Source organism: Calonectris borealis, chromosome 1 (genome assembly GCF_964195595.1).
Source record: "Calonectris borealis chromosome 1, bCalBor7.hap1.2, whole genome shotgun sequence".
Taxonomy (NCBI): Eukaryota; Metazoa; Chordata; class Aves; order Procellariiformes; family Procellariidae; genus Calonectris; species Calonectris borealis.
The window spans coordinates 188,861,585-188,880,955 of record NC_134312.1 but is presented as its reverse complement, the minus strand read 5'-3'; the positions used below and the strand labels follow the sequence as shown (position 1 = coordinate 188,880,955).

Genomic DNA, 19,371 nt, shown 5'->3' with positions numbered 1-19,371 from the left:
CAGCCCTCAAACTTATATACGATTCCTACCCTGCTTTCGCTTTCAGTAAGAAGAGGCTTCGGTGGACCTGCCTTTTACACAGCCAAAAATTAAAGCAGTCCTGTCTAGGCGCTTCATTCCCAATCACTCTATGCTGGATCTGCTTAGCGAACAATGCCTCACTGCGCCTTTGCATCAAATATCCAGCAAGAACAAGCTCTCCTCCCACAGTAAGTCCTCCTCAGATTGCATCCACTCAACGTGTCCTCCCTCAGGGCATGTTTGGTGCTTTATCACTGCTGTTTCTCAATGCCTTGTGTCCTTCTCAGTGCTTCTTCAACAGCAGCACTGTCATCCCTACGAGGCTTTCAGGGTGGGCCACTGCTTGGCTAATACCACTATAGGGAGAGGAGGAGGTGATACCTCTCTTTCCAACAGTGCTGCTGCCAAAACAGATCACAACTGAAGGTCTTGTCTCCTCCTAGCCCAGCTTCTGTCTCTGCTGATCGCAGCAACACACTATCTGCCATCCTTCAGATCAGATTATTCTAGAATGAAGAGACTGGGAATTTTAAATCCTTAAGCAGACACCAGTTGAAGTGATTACCTCCCAAATAAAACTTTATCATAGAATCATAGAATATCTCAAGTTGGAAGGGACCCATAAGGATCATCGAGTCCAACTCCCTGCTCCTCGCAGGACTAGAAAGAACTTTAGGCAGAAAAACATTCTCTGTTACTATCAGAGCTCTGTAGCTTAATCAGTTGCCACTGCAGACAGAAGAATTACTCCTCACCTTAAGTGAGAAATGAGATTTTTTTCAAACCAAGAGGGAATTTTTAAATTTTATTTAAGACTATTAATAGCTTAAACTATTGAGCTGTTCCAGTATGGCTTGTAAAATATAGCATCAGATCCTGTGGAAGGATCATTAAAAGAAAAAATCCCACCAGGCTGAAGCCAGTATCTTAAAGGAAAGGAGTGAATGGAGGCAAGTCCATGCTCGGGGCGGCAGGCGAACCCCCTCCTTCCCCACCTCGCTTTCCCAGATGCCTCTGTACAACAGGTATGAGGCTCTGGATGTGGAAGGCCAGTCAACGGATGATGTGGATGATGGTCCATCTACACCAGAGGTGTTGCCAGGGTCAGAAAGACCTAGCCCCCGTATCACGACCACGTCCACGAGGGAAGAAAACAAGGCTATAGTTGTAGGTGACTCCCTTCTGAGGGTAACAAAGGGTCCAATATGCCAAACAGGCCCTCCTCTTAGAGAAGTCTGCTGTCTCCCTGGAGTCCGGGTTAAGGACATCAGTAGGAAACTAGCCTGGCACAGCCCTCGGACTATTACCCATTACTGCTCTTCCATGTGGGTGGTGATGAAGCCGCAACATCCAAGGGCGATCAAAGGAGACTTCAGGGCCTTGGGACAGTTGCTAAGGGAATCTGGAGCACAGGTTATTTTTTCCTCTGTCCTTCCAGTTGCGGGCAGCGACATTGGAAGAAACAGACACACCCAGCCTATTAGTGTCCCCCACCCCGCGATGAGCAAGACTGGCAAACGTAACAACGGACGAGGAGAAGGCTGAGGTACTCAACAACTTTTTTGCGTCAGTCTTCACTGGCAACCTCTCTTCCCACACTTCTTGGGTGGATGGACAGCAAGGCAGAGACTGGGGGAGCAAAGTCCCTCCCACTGTAAGAGAAGATCAGGTTCATGACCACCTGAAGAACTTGAACATACATAAGTCAAGTCTATGGGACCTGATGAGATGCATCCCGGAGTCCTGAGGGAACTGGCTGATGTAGTTGCCAAGCCACTCTCCAAAATATTTGAAAAGTCATGGCAGTCAGGTGAAGTCCATGGTGACTGGAAAAAGGGAAACATTGCACCCATTTTTAAAACAGGTAGAAAGGAGGACCTTGGGAACTACCGACCTGTCAGCCTCACCTCTGTCCCTGGGAAGATCATGGAACAGATCCTCCTAGAAGCTATGTTAAGGCACATGGAGGACGCGGACATGATTCGAGACAGCCAGCATGGCTTCACCAAGGGCAAGTCCTGCCTGACCAACCTAGTGGCCTTCTATGATGGAGTCACTACATCAGTGGACAAGGGAAGAGCTACGGATGTCGTCTATCTGGACCTCTGTAAGGCCTTTGACATGGTCCCCCACAACATCCTTCTTTCTAAACTGGAGAGGTATAGATTTGATGAGTGGACTGTCCAGTGAATGAGGAATTGTTTGGATGGTCGCATCCAGAGGGTAGTGGTCAACAGCTCAATGTCCAGATGGAGATCAGTGACGAGTGGTATCCCTCAGGGGTCCATATGGGGACCAGTACTCTTTAATATCTTCATCAATGACATAGACAGTGGGATCAAGCGCACCCTCAGCAAGTTTGCAGACGACACCAAGCTGAGTGGTGCAGTTGACATGCCTGAGGGACAGGATGCCATCCAGAGGGACCCGGACAAGCTCGAGAAGTGTGAACCTCATGACCTTCAACAAGGCCAAGTGCAGGGTCCTGCAACCTGGGTCAGGGCAACCCCGGTATCAATATAGGCTGGGGGATGAAGGGATTGAGAGCAATCCTGCCGAGAAGGACTTGGGGGTACTGGTGGATGAAAAGCTGGATGGGAGCTGACAATGTGCACTCACAGCCCAGAAGGCCAACCGTATCCTGGGCTGCATCAAAAGAAGTGTGTCCAACAGGTTGAGGGAGGTGATTCTGCCCCTCTCCTCTGCTCTGATGAGACCCCACTTGGAGTACTGTGTCCAGCTCTGGGGTCCTCAGCACAGGAAAAACATGGACCTGTTGGAGCGGGTCCAGAGGAGGGCCACGAAGATGGTCATGGGGCTGGGACACCTCTCCTATGAAGAAAGGCTGAGAGAGTTGGGATTGTTCAGCCTGGAGAAGAGAAGGCTCTGGGGAGACCTTATTTCAGCCTTTCAGTACTTGAAAGGAGCCTATAAGATAGATGGGGACAAGGTTTTAGCAGGGCCTGCTGTGACAGGACAAGAGGTAATGGTTTTAAATTAAAAGAGGGTAGATTTAGACTAGATATAAGGAAGAAATTTTTCATAATGAGGGTGGTGAAACACTGGAAGGTTGCCCAGAGAGGTGGTAGATGCCGCATCCCTGGAAACATTCAAGGTCAGGTTGGACGGGGCTCTGAGAAACCTGATCTAGTTGAAGACGTCCCTGCTCATTGCAGGGTAGTTCGACTAGATGACCTTTAAAGGTCCCTTCTGACCCAAACTATTCTATGATTCTATGATTGTATGATCCAGTATAATATTTTGTAAAGAAATCTGGGAAGCAGAGACATGGGACTCCTTGAAATTTCAGATAAGTTTTCAGAAGCAATTTCTCAAGACCCTTCTGTGGCAAGGCGTACCTGCGGTCAGAAAACCAGCATGGCGAGTGAATGAACGAAGGAGTCAAAGTTAGGGTGGCCAAATGCACAGACTTCTGCAAGAAAAGCACAAGTAACTTATAAAACGTACTGATGGGGCTGAGATCAGCAGGTGCATCAAATATAGATAAGAACATGCCACTGGCCAGGCACCCCTTGGGCAAAATCTGCCCTGTAAGTCTGCCCAAGCATATGTTCATTTTTCTTCCCACAAGGCAAGAACAATTCAACGTTTCTTGAGGTGGTGGGGTATAAGCAAGCTGTCAGAATTACATTCAGGGGCAGTCCTGCTTTGTTTTGCTAATTTACTTGTGTGTATAGGACAGGTAAGCACCTACAAATATTTTCCTGCCTGGAACAGGATTTGCTGGTTCACAGCAATCACTCGCAGACCTTCAACTTTGACTGCTGAATTGTTTCACGTGGAGGAACTGCCCAACCCCTTGCTCCTGTGCTCAAGCAGGCATGCAGTTAACCCATATGAAAATGCCCAGCCGTATATCATGGAACCTCCAGCTGCACTGTGAACACAAAGCACCTTGCAAAATGAAGTTGCTTGCACTGTCCGAAACCCTGCTCAAACACATGCAGCTGGAACAAGGGATGGTGACACCACTATGACCAATGAATGCAGGCCATTAAGTAATCAAAAAATTAGCTTCCTACCTCAGATTCGATTACTGTTTGGGAAATTCTATCATTATGCTTTGGGAAATTATATTCACTTTTTGCCCTGGATGCTTATGGGTGTGGCAGTGCTGAAGACTTAAAATAGGAAGGGTCAAGCTTGCTTAACACTTAAATACTTGTTTGCTGGAGACTATTTCCAGCAGGAAAATCTGGATTGCACATTTAAAGAAGAAAAAAGCAGAAATGTGGCTAAAATCCTATGAATAAGAGGGCAGCTGAAGAAATGTGTAAAAATTGCTCAGAAACGAAACAAAACAAAACAACACAACCATTATTTTTACATGCTCATTTGCTCCAGTGGGTTGCTTGCAAACCCCAGTAGGTTGCTTGATGCTTCTCTGGCTGTCACCCCCTGGGAAATTCCTGTCATCATTAAGCATCATGGAGCTAAAACCAAAACCAACTGATATACCGGGCTTCCTTAAGCTAATTGCAACAGTGAATATTTTTCAGAACACCTGTCAACCAGGAGGAACAGGCAGGATCCATGAAGATGAAGTTGTTTTCCCAACTTTATCCAAATATTGTAGCTCCTACCGCATTAGGTGCACAGCCCTGGGCTTCTCCTTTGGAGGGATGTTTCTGTAATAGCAGAATGTTCCCCTTCTAGTGCTATAAACTAAAAGAGGAATCCCTGCATAAAGATTCCCTTCAGAGTTTGGAGTCCTCTTGCTCCCCTGAGGGGAGTTTTATCTTTAAAGCTCTTACCTCTGCCAATCTTCTTTGTTACAGTGCCCTGCTATGTCAAGCACATGGTGGTGGAAGACTTCTCTGTCTTAATGCCTGTTCACTCTGCTCCATCTTACCATGCCACATCATCCTATATCAAGACCGACCCTCCGTTCAGAAGGTTTTCCCAGAGCATTAGCTCTTTTTCGAGGTTTCCAGCTTTCCCGTGTTCTCTGCCGCACCATGAAGTCTGCTTTTCTCACCCTACACATTCAGCAGGCGATAAATCTAGTTGACAGCGGTACTACACCACTTCCCTCTCCCCCACTATCTCTCTATCCCATCAGCCGCCACTGCCATATCTCTTCCTCCTGCCACCTCCTGCCTACTTGGCCTCCCCAGTTCAACCTCCCATTGTGATCCTCGCTGTACCCTCTGAGGCAATCCTGCTCAAAAGGGCCTTTTCCCCACTGATGCTCACCAGTCCTCCAAAGCATTTGCCTTGCTTTATCCCCTGCGCCTGTCACCAGCCTCCCCCCATGCCTGACTTTTCCCAAACCCTTTTAGCACTGACAGGCTTAATGATGGAATGAAAGAGCTGTGAAATGGGAAGGGCAAAACCTCCTAATTCACCTCCTCTTTTTTTCCTGTTTTTGACCCCCTGTTTTTAAGGGAAAAAGCTGCAAACACAATTTCAAGGACTGAATGTGGCTGAAATTGCACTGGAGGGGACAATCTGTTCCAGCCCAGAAGGTGGTGGGAAAAGAGTCCAACCAAAAGCAAATTGTCTATATCTCCAGTTGTGAAATGGAACAACAATGGGATTAATTATCTTGCACTTTGGATGCAAGGATTTGGTAAACCTGTCCCGACTACTGTATTACCATCAAAGCTGAAATGTTAAGAGGTATGCACAGTGAGAAATCGTAAAAGCAGTGCAGCAAAAAGGATGAGGGGGCTGCAGGAAGAAAGATTTGAAAGGCTAAATATGCATAGAACTGGGCTTAAACCCATCTGCAAAAGAAAAGGGACACAGTGATTTTCTTATCAATATTTGAAGAGTCTGAACACCAAGGGGAGTTACCTCCTTCAGCAGAAAGGATGCAATTAGGAAGGGTGGATGAAATCACAAGGTGAATTTAAACTGCCCATTGTGGAGGGGAAAAAACAAAAAGTCTTTACATAGGAAGATATTCTAGGAAGTGGGTGTCCCATTGCTTGGCGTGTGGAGAACTAGACTGATTCAACAGAAGCACACTGCTTGCAGCAGTCCTGCCAGGGACCCGCAAGGGATGACCTAATAGGTTTTTCCATCTATTGACTCCATGTTCTGGATTAAATGACCACAAACTCAAGATTTATATGTGTTTATTAAAACAGTTTAAGATTGCTTCTTTGCACTGTGTCCCACAAGCTGGCATCACTTTGCTTCCCTCTGATGCCAGAACAAGCGCCGCTTCAATTATTAATGAAGGAGTTTTAAAACCTTTTTTTAAAGGTTTTCCTATCCCAATATGTTAAATATGTCTTGGAGTTGTAGTACTGTGTAATTAAGCTTAATGCATTTGAGTGGAGGCACAAATAAGGTGGATGCTGTAGTAGCAGTGCAATGATGGGATTTTTCTCCAGCTGATGATACACCCCATTTCAAATTCTCAAATTTTGAATCAAATGGCTCATTCCTGTTCTTTAGCAGGAAGCGTGCGCGAGACAGAGACACAGAGTGCAAGCACAGAGCTCCTTATCCCATAACAGTCTGCGGTCACACAGTGTATGTGAACCCAGACCAGTATCTCATCCCAGAAGCCCGGGCGGGGGGGACACAGAAAGCAAACTTCAGACGGTAATTTGCTAGTTGGTTTGGACATTACAGAACCAACTGCTCTCACTTGCCAGCACACATGGATGCCAGGGACGTTACGGGAACTTGGAACAACATATCTAAACATCTAAACAGCAGCAGCAGGATGGGGAAATGGGGAGCTCCATCCCAGACAGCTGCAGGCAGGAGGGATGCACCATTCTCCAGCTTCACGTTTGCATTTTCCTGGAGCTCAGGGCCTCCTGGGATGGCCTTCAAAAAGCACCACGCTGATTTCTAGTTTCTATGACTCTCTATAATAATTAACTTTCCATAGTCTGGACACTGAGGTGAGTAGCACTGACTTGTTTATTTTGGAGAACCACCTACAAGTCCCAGTAAGTATTGTGTCCCCATGCCAGAAAGCACTTTGCAGGGTGCAGCCCGTAAAACAGGCCTGTATCACTTCTTTTTAGTACTTAGAGTCACTGAGATAGTTGATGCATTTTGATGAGGAACTTCTGCCCCACATTCTCCAGCTTACATTTTGTGGGAGCCTGATTCTCCATTCAGTTCACATTAGTGGGAACACTATCGCTTTCAGAGAATTCACTGTTAGGGAAAAGAACTTCTTGCTTTTACGAAGTCTTCCTTTATTTGTCTTGGATCATGCTATTTTCTTTGTTCACCTATTACCAGCACGGGATAATTCACGCCGGATGCATCAGTTCAGCGCCCTGACATTTAAGCACATATTTACAGGAAAAAGGCATTCACCGAGCAGCCCTTGACTCAGGACTCGGACTCTGCCAGGCTGGCAGGGCCCAGGGGTTTCGCCCATTAGAAAACAATGCAAGGCTCATCTCCTGTCAGGCATTTGGGTGGTTGCCCGATTTTCTTTCAGAGGCAAACTTTTGGCTTGAATCTTGCATTTTAATGCCACGCGTTACATTAAACACTACACACGGAGCATCAAAGAAGCAATTCGGTGCAGCGCTTGCAGCTCTCCTGTGTGGTGTATTGATTCCATCTAGCATGTGCCAGGTATGTCTCATAGCCTTGAAATGTTCCAGCACCACAGAACAGTTTGATTTCTGTTCCCCTCCCGGTGTGTTTCTTGGGGACAAGGTATAAGGCAGAAATGGCAGAAATGACCTCCTTAGAGCAGAAGTGTCTCTCCAAAGTCAACATGCTGTAGGCACTTCTGTCCTTTTCACTTCCAAACTACCCTACACACAACTCCTGACTGTAAGAAGCAATACATTGCTGATAAACGAGTTGTGTTCATAATAGCTCTTCCTACAAGGCAACCAGGAAAGGAGATGCACTTTTCCCACTGCCATTTGTCCTGTGGCTTGTGCAATCCAAAAGCTCCCTATAAATAAAACCAGACACATATAAACATGCAGCCTCTAACTCTGCCAAGAAGTCCATGGTGGGACTTCCAGTAGCACCAGGAGCCTGCCTCTGCAAACAACAGATGACGAATCCCTATTCTGAATTTGCTCTCCATTATAACCTGTGCAACTAATTATGATTCCTTGCCTACAGATAGTTTCTACTGAAAGCTCACATGTCCATTCCAAGCCTTCCTTTACAAAAGCAGGTTCTCTGCTGTTTTCTCTCAGGCTGTCACTGGATTTCCAGGGGTACTAAAAGTCAGTCTCAGAGAGGAAAGCATACTGGCACAGCACCTTGGGAAATGGCAGTAAGAAGATCCCTGTGGGCCAGATTCTGCCCCACTGCAGAACCTGGCTCAGGTAAGCTGTTTCCCTCCCACACCTGGAAACATGCAGGAGTGAAAACAGGAGATTTTCCATTTACATTGATTTACCAGTGGTTTGAAAGATACTGTACTCCCCTGCCAAGCTCTCCTTTTCTTAGTCCAAACAGGGACTTGGGTCTAAGTTACTTGGAGAAGTTTTTCTTTATACAGCATGCCTGACAAACACATGGAGATAAAGTAGTCTAAGAAATACTGAAGGATAAAAAGGGCATTAAAATAAGGACTTGACAGTGTATGAAAGCCAAGAGAGGATTAAAACTTTAAAGAGAGCCCTCCAGGACCCTAAAGACTCTTTCGGACAGAGAAATGTTCTTGTTTCTTTTTTACTTTGTGAGTTTTTGCATTTGAAGTAACCAACTTCAAACCATGGATGTGGGAAAGCGTCATTCCTGGGCTTACAAAGGAATCTAGCTGGCCACAGGAGATGGAAGGGACGTTTTGTCAAAGATGCATCTGACTCTGCATACCTGATACCTGACTCCTATGAATCCGCATACCATAACTGATAGATAGATCTTCCTTTCCTCCCCTTTCTTCCCTTCACCCATCAAACATCAAATCCTTCATCCTCTTATACACCCCTCACTTTCTGTTCTGCAGGTCCTGCCACTTCGCAGTAGCCCCTGCTCCTGGTATGTCTCCTCCTTAGCACCCTGAGTATCTGCTTTCACACGTGCATTAAAAGTGCCTCCCTTTTTGCCCATGCCTCTGTTCACCATGTGAGAGCTGTGTGGCAGGTCCCAGTTAGTCATTGGAGTGTTGGGGCTATCGCCACCCTGTATCTGCCAGCATGTCCCAGGGAACGCTGTCGGCCCGGAGGGCTCTCCTGGATGCCTCCCATCCATCCTGTAGGCAGCCCAAGGGTGCTCATGTATCCTCCCTGCCCTTGCTGCAGTAGCACCGGCAATCTTCATGAAGTCTTTCCTTGATGGTATCTCACAAGGACACGTACAGGATAGCCGCCAAGGCTAGATAATATGCTAGCATCCCTCATGAGGGATATGGGATATGTATGCTGTGGGAAGTACTATGATCTGCCCTAGTCCTGGGACTCCTTTACACACACACACATGTTCTTTGCAGTAAGTCATGCCAGGATGTCTCTCCAGACTTTCTCACAGAGCAGACCAGAGCAGACCAGCAGCTAACTGGGATTTATTTGCGTGCAAGGGGGTGATCTATGCATTAGTTCAGTGACTCTGCATGTACCACAGAAAGTTGCAGTGCCCTGTATTGTATTAATAGACATTATAAAAAACTTGTGGTTGGAAGAAAAGCAATAACTTTTACCATTCAACATTTTAATACTCTTAATGGTAATGACCGTTCCCTCATTCCTGCCTCTCATCAACAGCTTTCAAGGAAGCATCGTTAAAAAGGCATATTCCAGTACAAGAGAGACATCAGGCTCAGTTCATTTAAAAGAGATATTTCAGTAAAGCTAATTTAACATTCAGATCAGCGGTGCCCTCAGGGATTCCCATGCCTGCCCCGCACAGCTCTGCTCTCAGCTGTAGCCAATGTTTGTACGATACTGGTGTGTAAGATATGGAGATGCCCAGCGAGTGTGGATTTTCCTAAAAGACTATAACCTGAGAAGTCAGCCTTTTATTGGACTCCACAATACAGTGGTGTTCAGCTATATGTTAGAGTGTGGGAGGGTATAAATTATACTACATAAAGTGATCAGGTTCTCCACTTACATTCCAATTTCCAGCACTCCAACTTGCAGCCCCAGTGGAAATTGATAGAAAACTTAATATTTGGATCCTTGGTGGACTCAAAAATGAGTAGGAAGAAAATTAAAGCCAAAATGTTTACAGATATATCAAACACCACTGGAAAAATATTTTAGATTTCAGTAGTATTCCACTTGTTTCCTTAAGTGATTCAGTGTTTTAAATAAATAGTTTTGATTGCCTTAAGTGTTCTAAAGAAACACATTTGGATTTCACTGATATTCAGGAACTAGAGCGCAGATAAAGCAGTGTCTATTAAGCTAGGTAAATAATAACAGCTTCTTTTACAAATCAGGTTGTAAGTTTTTGTGATCTCCCCAGGACCTTCACAGAGAATTTTATGGGTTCTGTAGAGAGTACCTGTTCACAAACTGATTCTAAAAAAGAAGGTGGGAACTAGTTGCACTACTAAGCCAAAAGGATGCTACATTTCCTCTGGAACACCTTAAATTATAGTAAAATTATTCTGCAAGGAATAAAGGAATACAGCATTTAAAAAATTAGAAGTAAGCAGCAAAGTCTCAGCACAGTCTGTTGAGCTGAGCCAACTAGTTCAGACAGTGCTGCATCTACATGTTAAAAACTATTTACATACCTGGCATTAACACAGTTCTTTTAATATATTTTGCAGATCTGTCTTGCTTTTCACTGTTTTAAGAACCAGATGCTGTGAAGATACAATTTGGAGCTTGGTATGTACATCACCATCTTACATGAAATGATTAAAGGGTGGGGTCCAGCACAGCAGTCCAGTGAATGAGTGCCCCTAAATTTACTGACACAGAATCAATGGAAGCTTTTCCATTGACTCTCAACGGAGAGACTCACTTTCCATTAAGGCAACTGTTTTTCTATGCCCCTACAATTTAGGTAGATATCTACCTTAAACTGGCAGACTGGATCCTAGCCTATAATGCTAACTAACGCTGTTGTCAAGCCACAGTCACAATATCATGACTAATACTTAAGGACCCAATCAGCCAGCGTATCTCTGTTACAAGTTTGCACCTTCTTGCCAGTCCACATTGCCCAAACAACCTTGATTTAATGCTAGACTATGTTTGCAAAAAGACAACAACTTTGCCTGATTTCACACAAAATTAGACCTATTGGGGACTGTCCTTTATAGAACTCTTGCATGCATCCATTAAAACTGTTCTAATCAGTCAAATATAATTAAACAAAACCTGACAGCAAAAATCTTAGGTTTGCCAAGGAGGAATAACTGCTTATTTCTAGAAATATAGCACACATTCAATAACAGACATTCCTACTGATGCTAATTCATGCACTGCATAATGTTTTCCACTTTGATGGTTATAAATTACATACTGTAACTTAACAAGTTGGAAAATGTGCTATCCCAGGAATAAGAGAGGGAAAACATAACAGCAGTCACCTGCCAGTTTTAATAGAGAGCTGTAACAAATAGCAGCTATATGTATTTTTTTTAAGATCATCACTTCAGGGCTGCAGCTGTTTGGTTCTGCCATATTTAAAGAGCAAGAATGGTATGCAGAGAAAAAATATTTGTAATCTTAACTCCTGCTGGTCTGGCAGGTCCCCACCTATTTCACAGGTCTCTGGTTCTGTCTGCCATATGCTGGTGAACCCATGAGCTTCTGGGGAGATGGGAAGTACAAACACATTTGGGTTACTCCCTGCCACCACATAATGCTGCTAAACCAGCAGAGGTGACCCACCTCTTCGGATTTAATATTGATTTTTTTTCTTTTAATGCTTCTCCATCCATCAATGTCCAAGTAGAAATGTAGCAAGGTCCTCATGGATTCAGCTTACTCTTGCTTTTCTGCTTATGTGCTACTAGAGAAACAAGGAGGAAAAAAGCCCAGAGAAATACTGACAAATCAGTGCCTGGAACACAAAAAATTGAAACAACTTTTGTTTTCCTTTTGTAGTATTGTAGTGACCTTGAGAGGGAAAAAAGTCTAATTTGAATACTGCAGGATCTAAAATTACAAGCAAGCATCACCAGTGAATACAGGAAAAAAATAAAAACTTTGTCATTTTTTACAAAGTGATGGAAGTTATTGGAGGAGGGGAAAGGAAGGAAGGATGAAGTGCACCCACCTTCTTCTGCAGTGTCTATTGCCTGATGAAAGGATAAAACAGCTTTTAACAGACATGTAAGGCTCCCCACAGATGATGGTGTCTTGGCAGAAAGTTCCCACAATGCCACCTTTGCAATATGGTGTATGGTTTTGATCACCCCATTAAAAAGACATTACTTCACTGGATAACAGCTGAGGTGATACAGGCTTTGGATGATGACCAATGTTAATTGTGGGCAAGAGGAGACAGTGCATCTTTAAGCACTGGACTGAAGCAAATCAAGTGGAAAATGCTCACTACTGCTTGGCAGTTTAAATTGAGGAAAAAATTAGTGGAAGAGCTTCTGGTACTAATGCTGGAATATAGAGCTTTATGTCATGGGATTTGCACTGATGTGTGTCTGGATGAAATGAAATTTTACTTATATTGGAACTGGCCAATTTGTAACTCAGATGATCAGAACACAGCATAATATTGTCTCAGAACAAGCTAACCTGCCAGCTTCTTCCTAGCAGAGCTGGAATGATAATACCTAAAGCTAAATGTGTTTTAGTGAATCAAATGTCTGCAGAGGCCTCTGGTGATATAAAAGCTATTGTCAGATATAAAAACAGTTAATATTTACAGCTGAGAGAAAGACATGAAGAAGAACCTGTCCCTTCAGGTTTCACTAACATAAAGCATAGATTTTTAGAGAGGTTTCTTTAAATAAGGCTGCAGAGTTCCTCCTTAAAGCATCAGATGCCATTCATTGCTTCAGCACAAAAGCGTAATGGACACCTCCCAGCAATGTGGCCTCTAGTGGGAAATTAAGTTTCCACTGAATCAACTTTTTCAGCAAGAAAAAAATAATTTTGCCCAAAGCATTCAGGTTTCCTTTGGGAAAATCAAAACAAAATATTTCCTTCACTACATGGGCTTGACCCAAATCAAATGTTTCAGTTTATTTTTTAACTGAACAAGAATATTTTATTTCAACTCAGTTCAACTTGAAACCACCTCTGAGCTTGCTGTAATGGTGGATATAAATTGTCCAGGAGAATAAGGGAATAGGACAATTTGCATTTCAGCCAGTTAGCTGTCTCACAAGAAAACATTTTTAACGTATTTCAACAATATTAAAATGTTACATTTAGAACAACATGACTGAAGCAAAATGTTTGGATACTTCCAAACTGAAGTTCTTCAGAACATTTCCTCCCATGAAAAAATTTTGATATGGGAAAAGGAATGTTTAAATAGTCAAAATTGCACATGAGAGAAAAAAAATTCTGACTCTAATTTCCAGCCAACTAATCATTACATCAGTTTTATGCCACAGCAATTCCACTGAGCTCCACTGGAATCACACTGGAATCACATCAATCTAAAAGAGGTTGCAGGTGCAATGTTACTGATCCCAGTGCACAGGTTTAGGCAGCTAAAAGATGTGCCTTAAGGTGCTCCAGGTTCTCTTTCACATTTATCTCCTTGTTGGGACTGTAAGTAGGCGGAGGAATTTGCAGATCCTGAAAGAATAACATGTGGTTAGAAAGGAGGATACCCTACAAATCACCAGGAATACTGCACATCTTCCCAAAACTCATGGATAAATGAGACAATCAGGCTTTTGAAAGTAAGAGATAAACCACAGCTTCACCTGGGATTGAACAGAGACTGAAACTAGCATTTGTGTGTGGGATAGACATGAAAGTTTAGAGAGTTTCATTTTCTTTTTTATATGTATATACAATCTATATTTGCTTATTACAGATTGCTTAGTATATACTACACTTAGAAATTATAGTTAAACTGAGTTATTCCAGCTTCCCCTTCAGCCTCAACTTCTAATATTCAGTTCTCATTCAAAAGCAGTCTAGACCAAATCAATCCAGTCAGTTTCACAGCTGGAAAAGCTGAGACCCCCACAACAACACACCAGTTACTCACCAGTTTTTCAGTCATCAGGACCCGTGGCCCACGGGAGGATACAGGGTGCTGGTGCTGCAACACCCAGCTTGCTCGGATCATCACCTGTGGACAGCAAGGGTGAGGGACTCAGCTCCTGCATGGATTTCAGAAAGGTCATGTCAACCTGTCCTCACCTCACTGCAACAAGCATGGGTGGAGAAGGTTGAGAGATCCAGAACGACCTCGACTGCGGGGCGTGCGTCGAAAAGAAAGCAGCGCTGTTTAGTTATTTGTTCTGGTTTGTAATAACTAGGCTCTGATTCACGTCTCGAGGCGCCACAGTATTAACTGCTCCAACAGCCCCTGATAAATGTAAACAGAGATACCAAATAGTAGTAATCTCGACCACAACACAAATTATTCACATTCCACTTTTAGATGTCAGAGTGAACGATTAACCTCTGCAGTTTATACATTTACTGATTACACAATCCACTCAAAACATCATGGAGGGCAATGGCAAACTCAGAAACCGGGGATTTTTATACCTGAAATAATCCTGAGAACACTAATTTTGAGTTATGTAAACTAGGTTTTTTTACTTCTCTTTCAGATGAAATTGTTGAAAAGCAGCATTTCTAGGAAGCAGTTATGTGTACCATGCCAAGCATAAAAAGCCTGCCCAAGAGGACGGATTAATGTCCGACAACATTTCCAAGCAGAGCTAGGGAACAGAGGAGGGGCTCTCATGAATCTGACACATTGGTGCCTTCCAGAAATTCAAAAGCAATCTGCAGACTGTTCCAGTGCCAGCTGTGTTTCTAAAGAATGCTTTATGTCTAATGCAGACCACATTATCGCCGTTTTAAGCTAAGATTTCACTTAATTTACATCATAGACTGGGACAGACTGCAGCTGTCTTTGTTTTTAGTGCAGACTGGAAGTGCAGGTCACAGCATGTGAGGCTTTGCCACTATCGGAGTGCAAGCTTGTTTGTTTAAAAATGGAAGACCATGGGACCTACAGTTTTCCAGAGCTATTCACCTTTAGGAAAAACAATGGTCAGGGCTGGCTTTAGACATGACAAATCATCCAGGAGTTGTATCTTACTGTTCTTTCAAGGCAGAACGCATGCTCAGTTCTGCAAAGGGACGAGAGCACCCGTGGAAGCCCTGGTACCCTCCTTTCACTGGGTTCAGCCCAGGAAAGCTGGCTACTTTTTTGTTGCTTGATGCCTGTAATGATACTATGTGGAAGAGAAGCCATTTTCAGGTTCTTGGGGCTGGTGGTTGTTGCAGTCAAAAAAACCCCTGAGATAAATAATACAATATACTTGTGCCCAGCAGCATGTCCAGCATACTTTGCTAGAAGACACTGTAAGATCAGAGATTTGTTTCTGACATACTGGGCTACATAAAAGTGTTTTCATGTGCAAACCTAAAAAAGACATTTCATCTACCTGTACCTCAGCTTCACTAATGTCAAATAGTTTTCCGGGGGGACAGAGTAGTAGTGCTCAGAAGGCATTCAGACCTTACAGTGATGGGTCTACAGCTAGACCAAAGGAGATGGTGCAGTGCCTATCTGAAGAGGCTTATGATTGTACCTGCAAAGGTCTTAGACAAGGCAACATTCAGCCTGTTTGCATTTACCTTTTACGTTCCTGATGTCCAGAGTAGAGCCACAGTCTTAAATGAGTCATTGGAGCAGAGGAAGGATGAAGAATCTGAGTGAAAGTCACACCACGGCAGTGAAGGGGAGATGAAGCTACTCTGTAAGGAACAGGAAGGTCCTTTAGGCATCTGCTTCAGGTCTACAGGGAGCTGCAGATGTGAAATCAGCATTCACAAGCCTTTTACCCGTAGCCTTTCTTAGCGTATTCATTCAGGAAAGTAGAAGACCAGGTCCTAAACTTCCGTCTCATCCTCGGAGTGGGAGAAAGATGCACAGCTCTGCTTGGTGAAACTGAGCTTTGCTGGCAGCTGCAGCCTCTGACACACAGTTTGGGTATTCACCTGCAAAAAAGTACCTCCCACCCACGACTGTTTTACATTAAAGAGTCGTTAGAGCCTCGAGGGAGCCATCTAAGAAAATAACAGGAGACCCGGGTTCCTCACAAAGGATTATATATAGCCCTAGCCAAGGGGTCTTGTGCCCTGTTGTGCCCAATAGCCGTGTTCAGCAGAAGTGGAGCACAACCTCTGCAGCAGATCTGCACCCTCATGTCGAGGGCATCTTCACGGGGACAGCCGCTGAACCCTCTGGAGCACGGATGCTGAATTCACTCGGTGAACCATTTGGTTATCGTGTTAAAGGAGAGAGGGAAATGGTCTATTCTGGCTCTTGGACAGGACTGCCAGGGCTGAAACATTTCTTGCTAAAATCAGCATTATCAGCCTTTTTTATCAGCTTGTGTTGCCTGACAGACAGTCTTCTGGCCTCACCTATGGGACTGGGAAACTTAAGTGCTGGGGTGACTCATTTCCGACTCCCAAGTGGGCATCGGTAGGAGTTACTGCCTGGCTGCTCTGTCCTGCTGTGACAGCTGTTGGTGTGGGCTCAGCTGGGAGCAAAACCAGCCCCAAAAGAATTTTACTGCAAAAGGCTTTCCGTAACAGCGCCTCATAGATTCAGACGGGCTTTGGCGGGTGCTCTGAGACTCACTTTGATAAGGTTTTGAACCCTGAAGAGATTAGCACGTGCCAGCTGAGCTGTCGTAACTCTCCATGTGTTTGCAGCCCCCCGGGATCTGCAGCGGGGTTAGCCGTGCTGCATGTAGAGCTGAGCTACGGGAGCACACTGCAGCTCCCGTGGGCCCGCGGCCACGCCGGGACCCACTGGCGCCCGGTGACACTCGCACCTCTCTGAGCTCTCATCCAAACTGCCTGAGCCTGCCTGTATAAAGCTGTTGCCCTCTACATGAGGGAAATCCGCAATATATTTCAGGATGGGCAGGGGAGCAGCACACCCCCTCAGCTCTGTCTCAGTGAATTTGGGAGTAGGTTTTGTGTTATGCTGAAAATTGAAGAGTTGGCTACTTCTTAATTCGTGTTCTGGCAGCAGAGGTAGGAGGCAGAAATGGTGGAAGGCTGTTTTGTTTCCCCCTCCGCTGTACACCATTTTGCCCTACTGAACTGCTTTATTTGGGACACTTCCTTGGGACAGGTTGCTGGGGTTGATTGTTACACCCACCTCCTGACAAATGAGCACGACATCAGAGTGACTTCAATTTTTTATAAATATCTACTGCCAATTTGATTAACAGACCTGGCACAAGACCTGGAGTTAAAACTGAGAAGGACTGAAAATATTACTCCTTCCTTTTATGGGTGTTATAATTTCCCCTCTACATGGAAAAAGCTTCACACTTACATTTTTCACTAGTATCTACCATTGCGAGCCTTAGATTTTGTCTTTTTTAAGCCTGCATCCTGTAAAACACTGTAATTGCATGCAGCTGTGTTTGCAAGCCATCCTCTGCAAACGGAAAGCGTGCATTGAAAAAGCACCCAAGCAGAGGACCTGCAAAACGCACACTGCAAAAGCTGCTAGTTTACCAAAAAGACCCTCTTTGGTCTGCCCTCCCCTGCCCTCCTCTGCTGTTGCTACCTTGCAGTTTATGACATCCAGATAGTGGGAGGTCTGACAAACTGAGCAAGGCAGCGAGCAAGAAATTCCATTCCTGTTGAAATCAGTAATTCCTCCGTGCAGGCTGCTTTTTTTGTGTGTGCGTGTGCTCTTTCTTTTGTGTCACTTTGAGAAGGGCTCTGATATTATTATTCTTTTAAATATAGCTTGCCCTGGGGCGGGGAAATGCACAAGGAAAGAGTCGGCAAGCAGCCTATCTCTCAGAAGAAAAGAGCAAGCCTCGCAGCACAGGAACTGGCTTCACTCAAGTGTGCAGTTTAGAAGTCAAAAACTATTCCAAATACCACCATTTTGGAGGAGGCTGAAGAAAAAGGACACAAAACTGGCTAAACACAGTGAAGAATATGGTAAATCAGTGTACAAAGTGCACCTAATTGCTGTTTGAGAGTGGGCTCTGAAGTACAATGTAAGTCTTCCTTAAATTGTATTTTTTATCGCAGTATCTAGTTGTTTAATTTCCATTCTGAAGCCAGGCTGGGCCAAAAGGTACAATTAGCTATAAAAATCAGCATGGAGTAGAATGTGTAATCTCTGATATGAGGCTGAAAATGATACTGAAATACAACAGAAGTCAGAGACTATCAGCCATATTATGGAAGATGAACTATAAATAAGAGCATATCTAATTATTTCAAGAGAAAGATACTGGATGGAATCTTTAATCAACTTTCTTAATAGGGAAGTGAGAGCTCTGCTGTTTCGTACGGCAAGCTATTTTAATACTGCTGTGTTCAAAATTGTGTGATTACAGTTACCAATAGCAATAAGATGTAGCTCCAGAGGGGAGTCCTAGTGGTTGCAAAAGTTTTTTCTCTTTTATTTCTCCAACATTTTTGCTCTCTGAAGCCTCAAGTCCACATTCTCTATCCTACAGTTTGGTTTTGCTTTTCAGCTGGATTTTCAATGTATGCCTACACTGGACTTCCTATGGAACTGAAAACAAAACATTTCAGCATTCGGAGTAATTCTGGAATGGTTTTCTACATCACGCTAGTGGCAAAAATACAGTCGACAAAAGATTGTGCTCCCTCAACTTTTGGCATGGACAGCTGAGGAATATAAAGCCTGATGGTGACAAAGGGTGATAATTCCCTATTTTTCCACTATTTATCTCACCGGTTTCGGACTTAGCAATGGATATTCTTTGTGATGAGGAGAGCTCGGTGAACCCAACTGCAAACTCCTTAATACAAATAAATCATGAGAGAAGACTGTACAGAAATGTTTATGGAGCTGGAGAGATTAACATATCACATCTCTTTAACTTGACTGTGGACTCTGAAAACCTAACCAATCTTTCATGTGAAAGTAACATGAGTCCACCGTGCTACTCTTCCCTGTTTCAGCTTTCACAGAAAAACTGGCCAGCTTTGCTGACAGTGATAGTGATTGTTTTAACCATTGCTGGAAATATTCTTGTCATCATGGCTGTATCACTGGAGAAAAAACTACAGAATGCCACTAACTATTTTCTAATGTCACTTGCAATAGCTGATATGCTGCTGGGTTTCCTTGTCATGCCTGTGTCAATGTTAACCATACTGTACGGTGAGTATTAGCTATGTAACCTACTGCATGTATTGAGGAGCTTTAAACATTGCATGCACATGTTGTTGTTCTTGTTGTTATTATTTCATTCTCTTACCACAGAAAATTGTAATCACTCCATGCAAATTG

The 19,371-nt window shown here is 44.0% G+C and overlaps 1 protein-coding gene across 2 annotated transcripts in view; it reads left to right on the top strand.

Moving 5' to 3' along the window:
- Positions 1-17,754: 17,754 nt before the first annotated feature.
- The window catches only part of HTR2A (5-hydroxytryptamine receptor 2A), a 28,244-nt gene continuing 26,627 nt past the window's right edge, over positions 17,755-19,371 (top strand). Inside the window, exons 1-2 of one of the 2 annotated variants that reach the window (XM_075139493.1) lie at positions 17,755-18,100; positions 18,587-19,242. In XM_075139493.1, the coding sequence (XP_074995594.1) occupies positions 18,828-19,242 (415 nt within the window). In that variant the 5' untranslated portion in view covers positions 17,755-18,100; positions 18,587-18,827. Of the gene's footprint in view, positions 18,101-18,568; positions 19,243-19,371 lie in introns of both variants that reach the window. The other variant, XM_075139498.1, reaches the window with a different exon arrangement.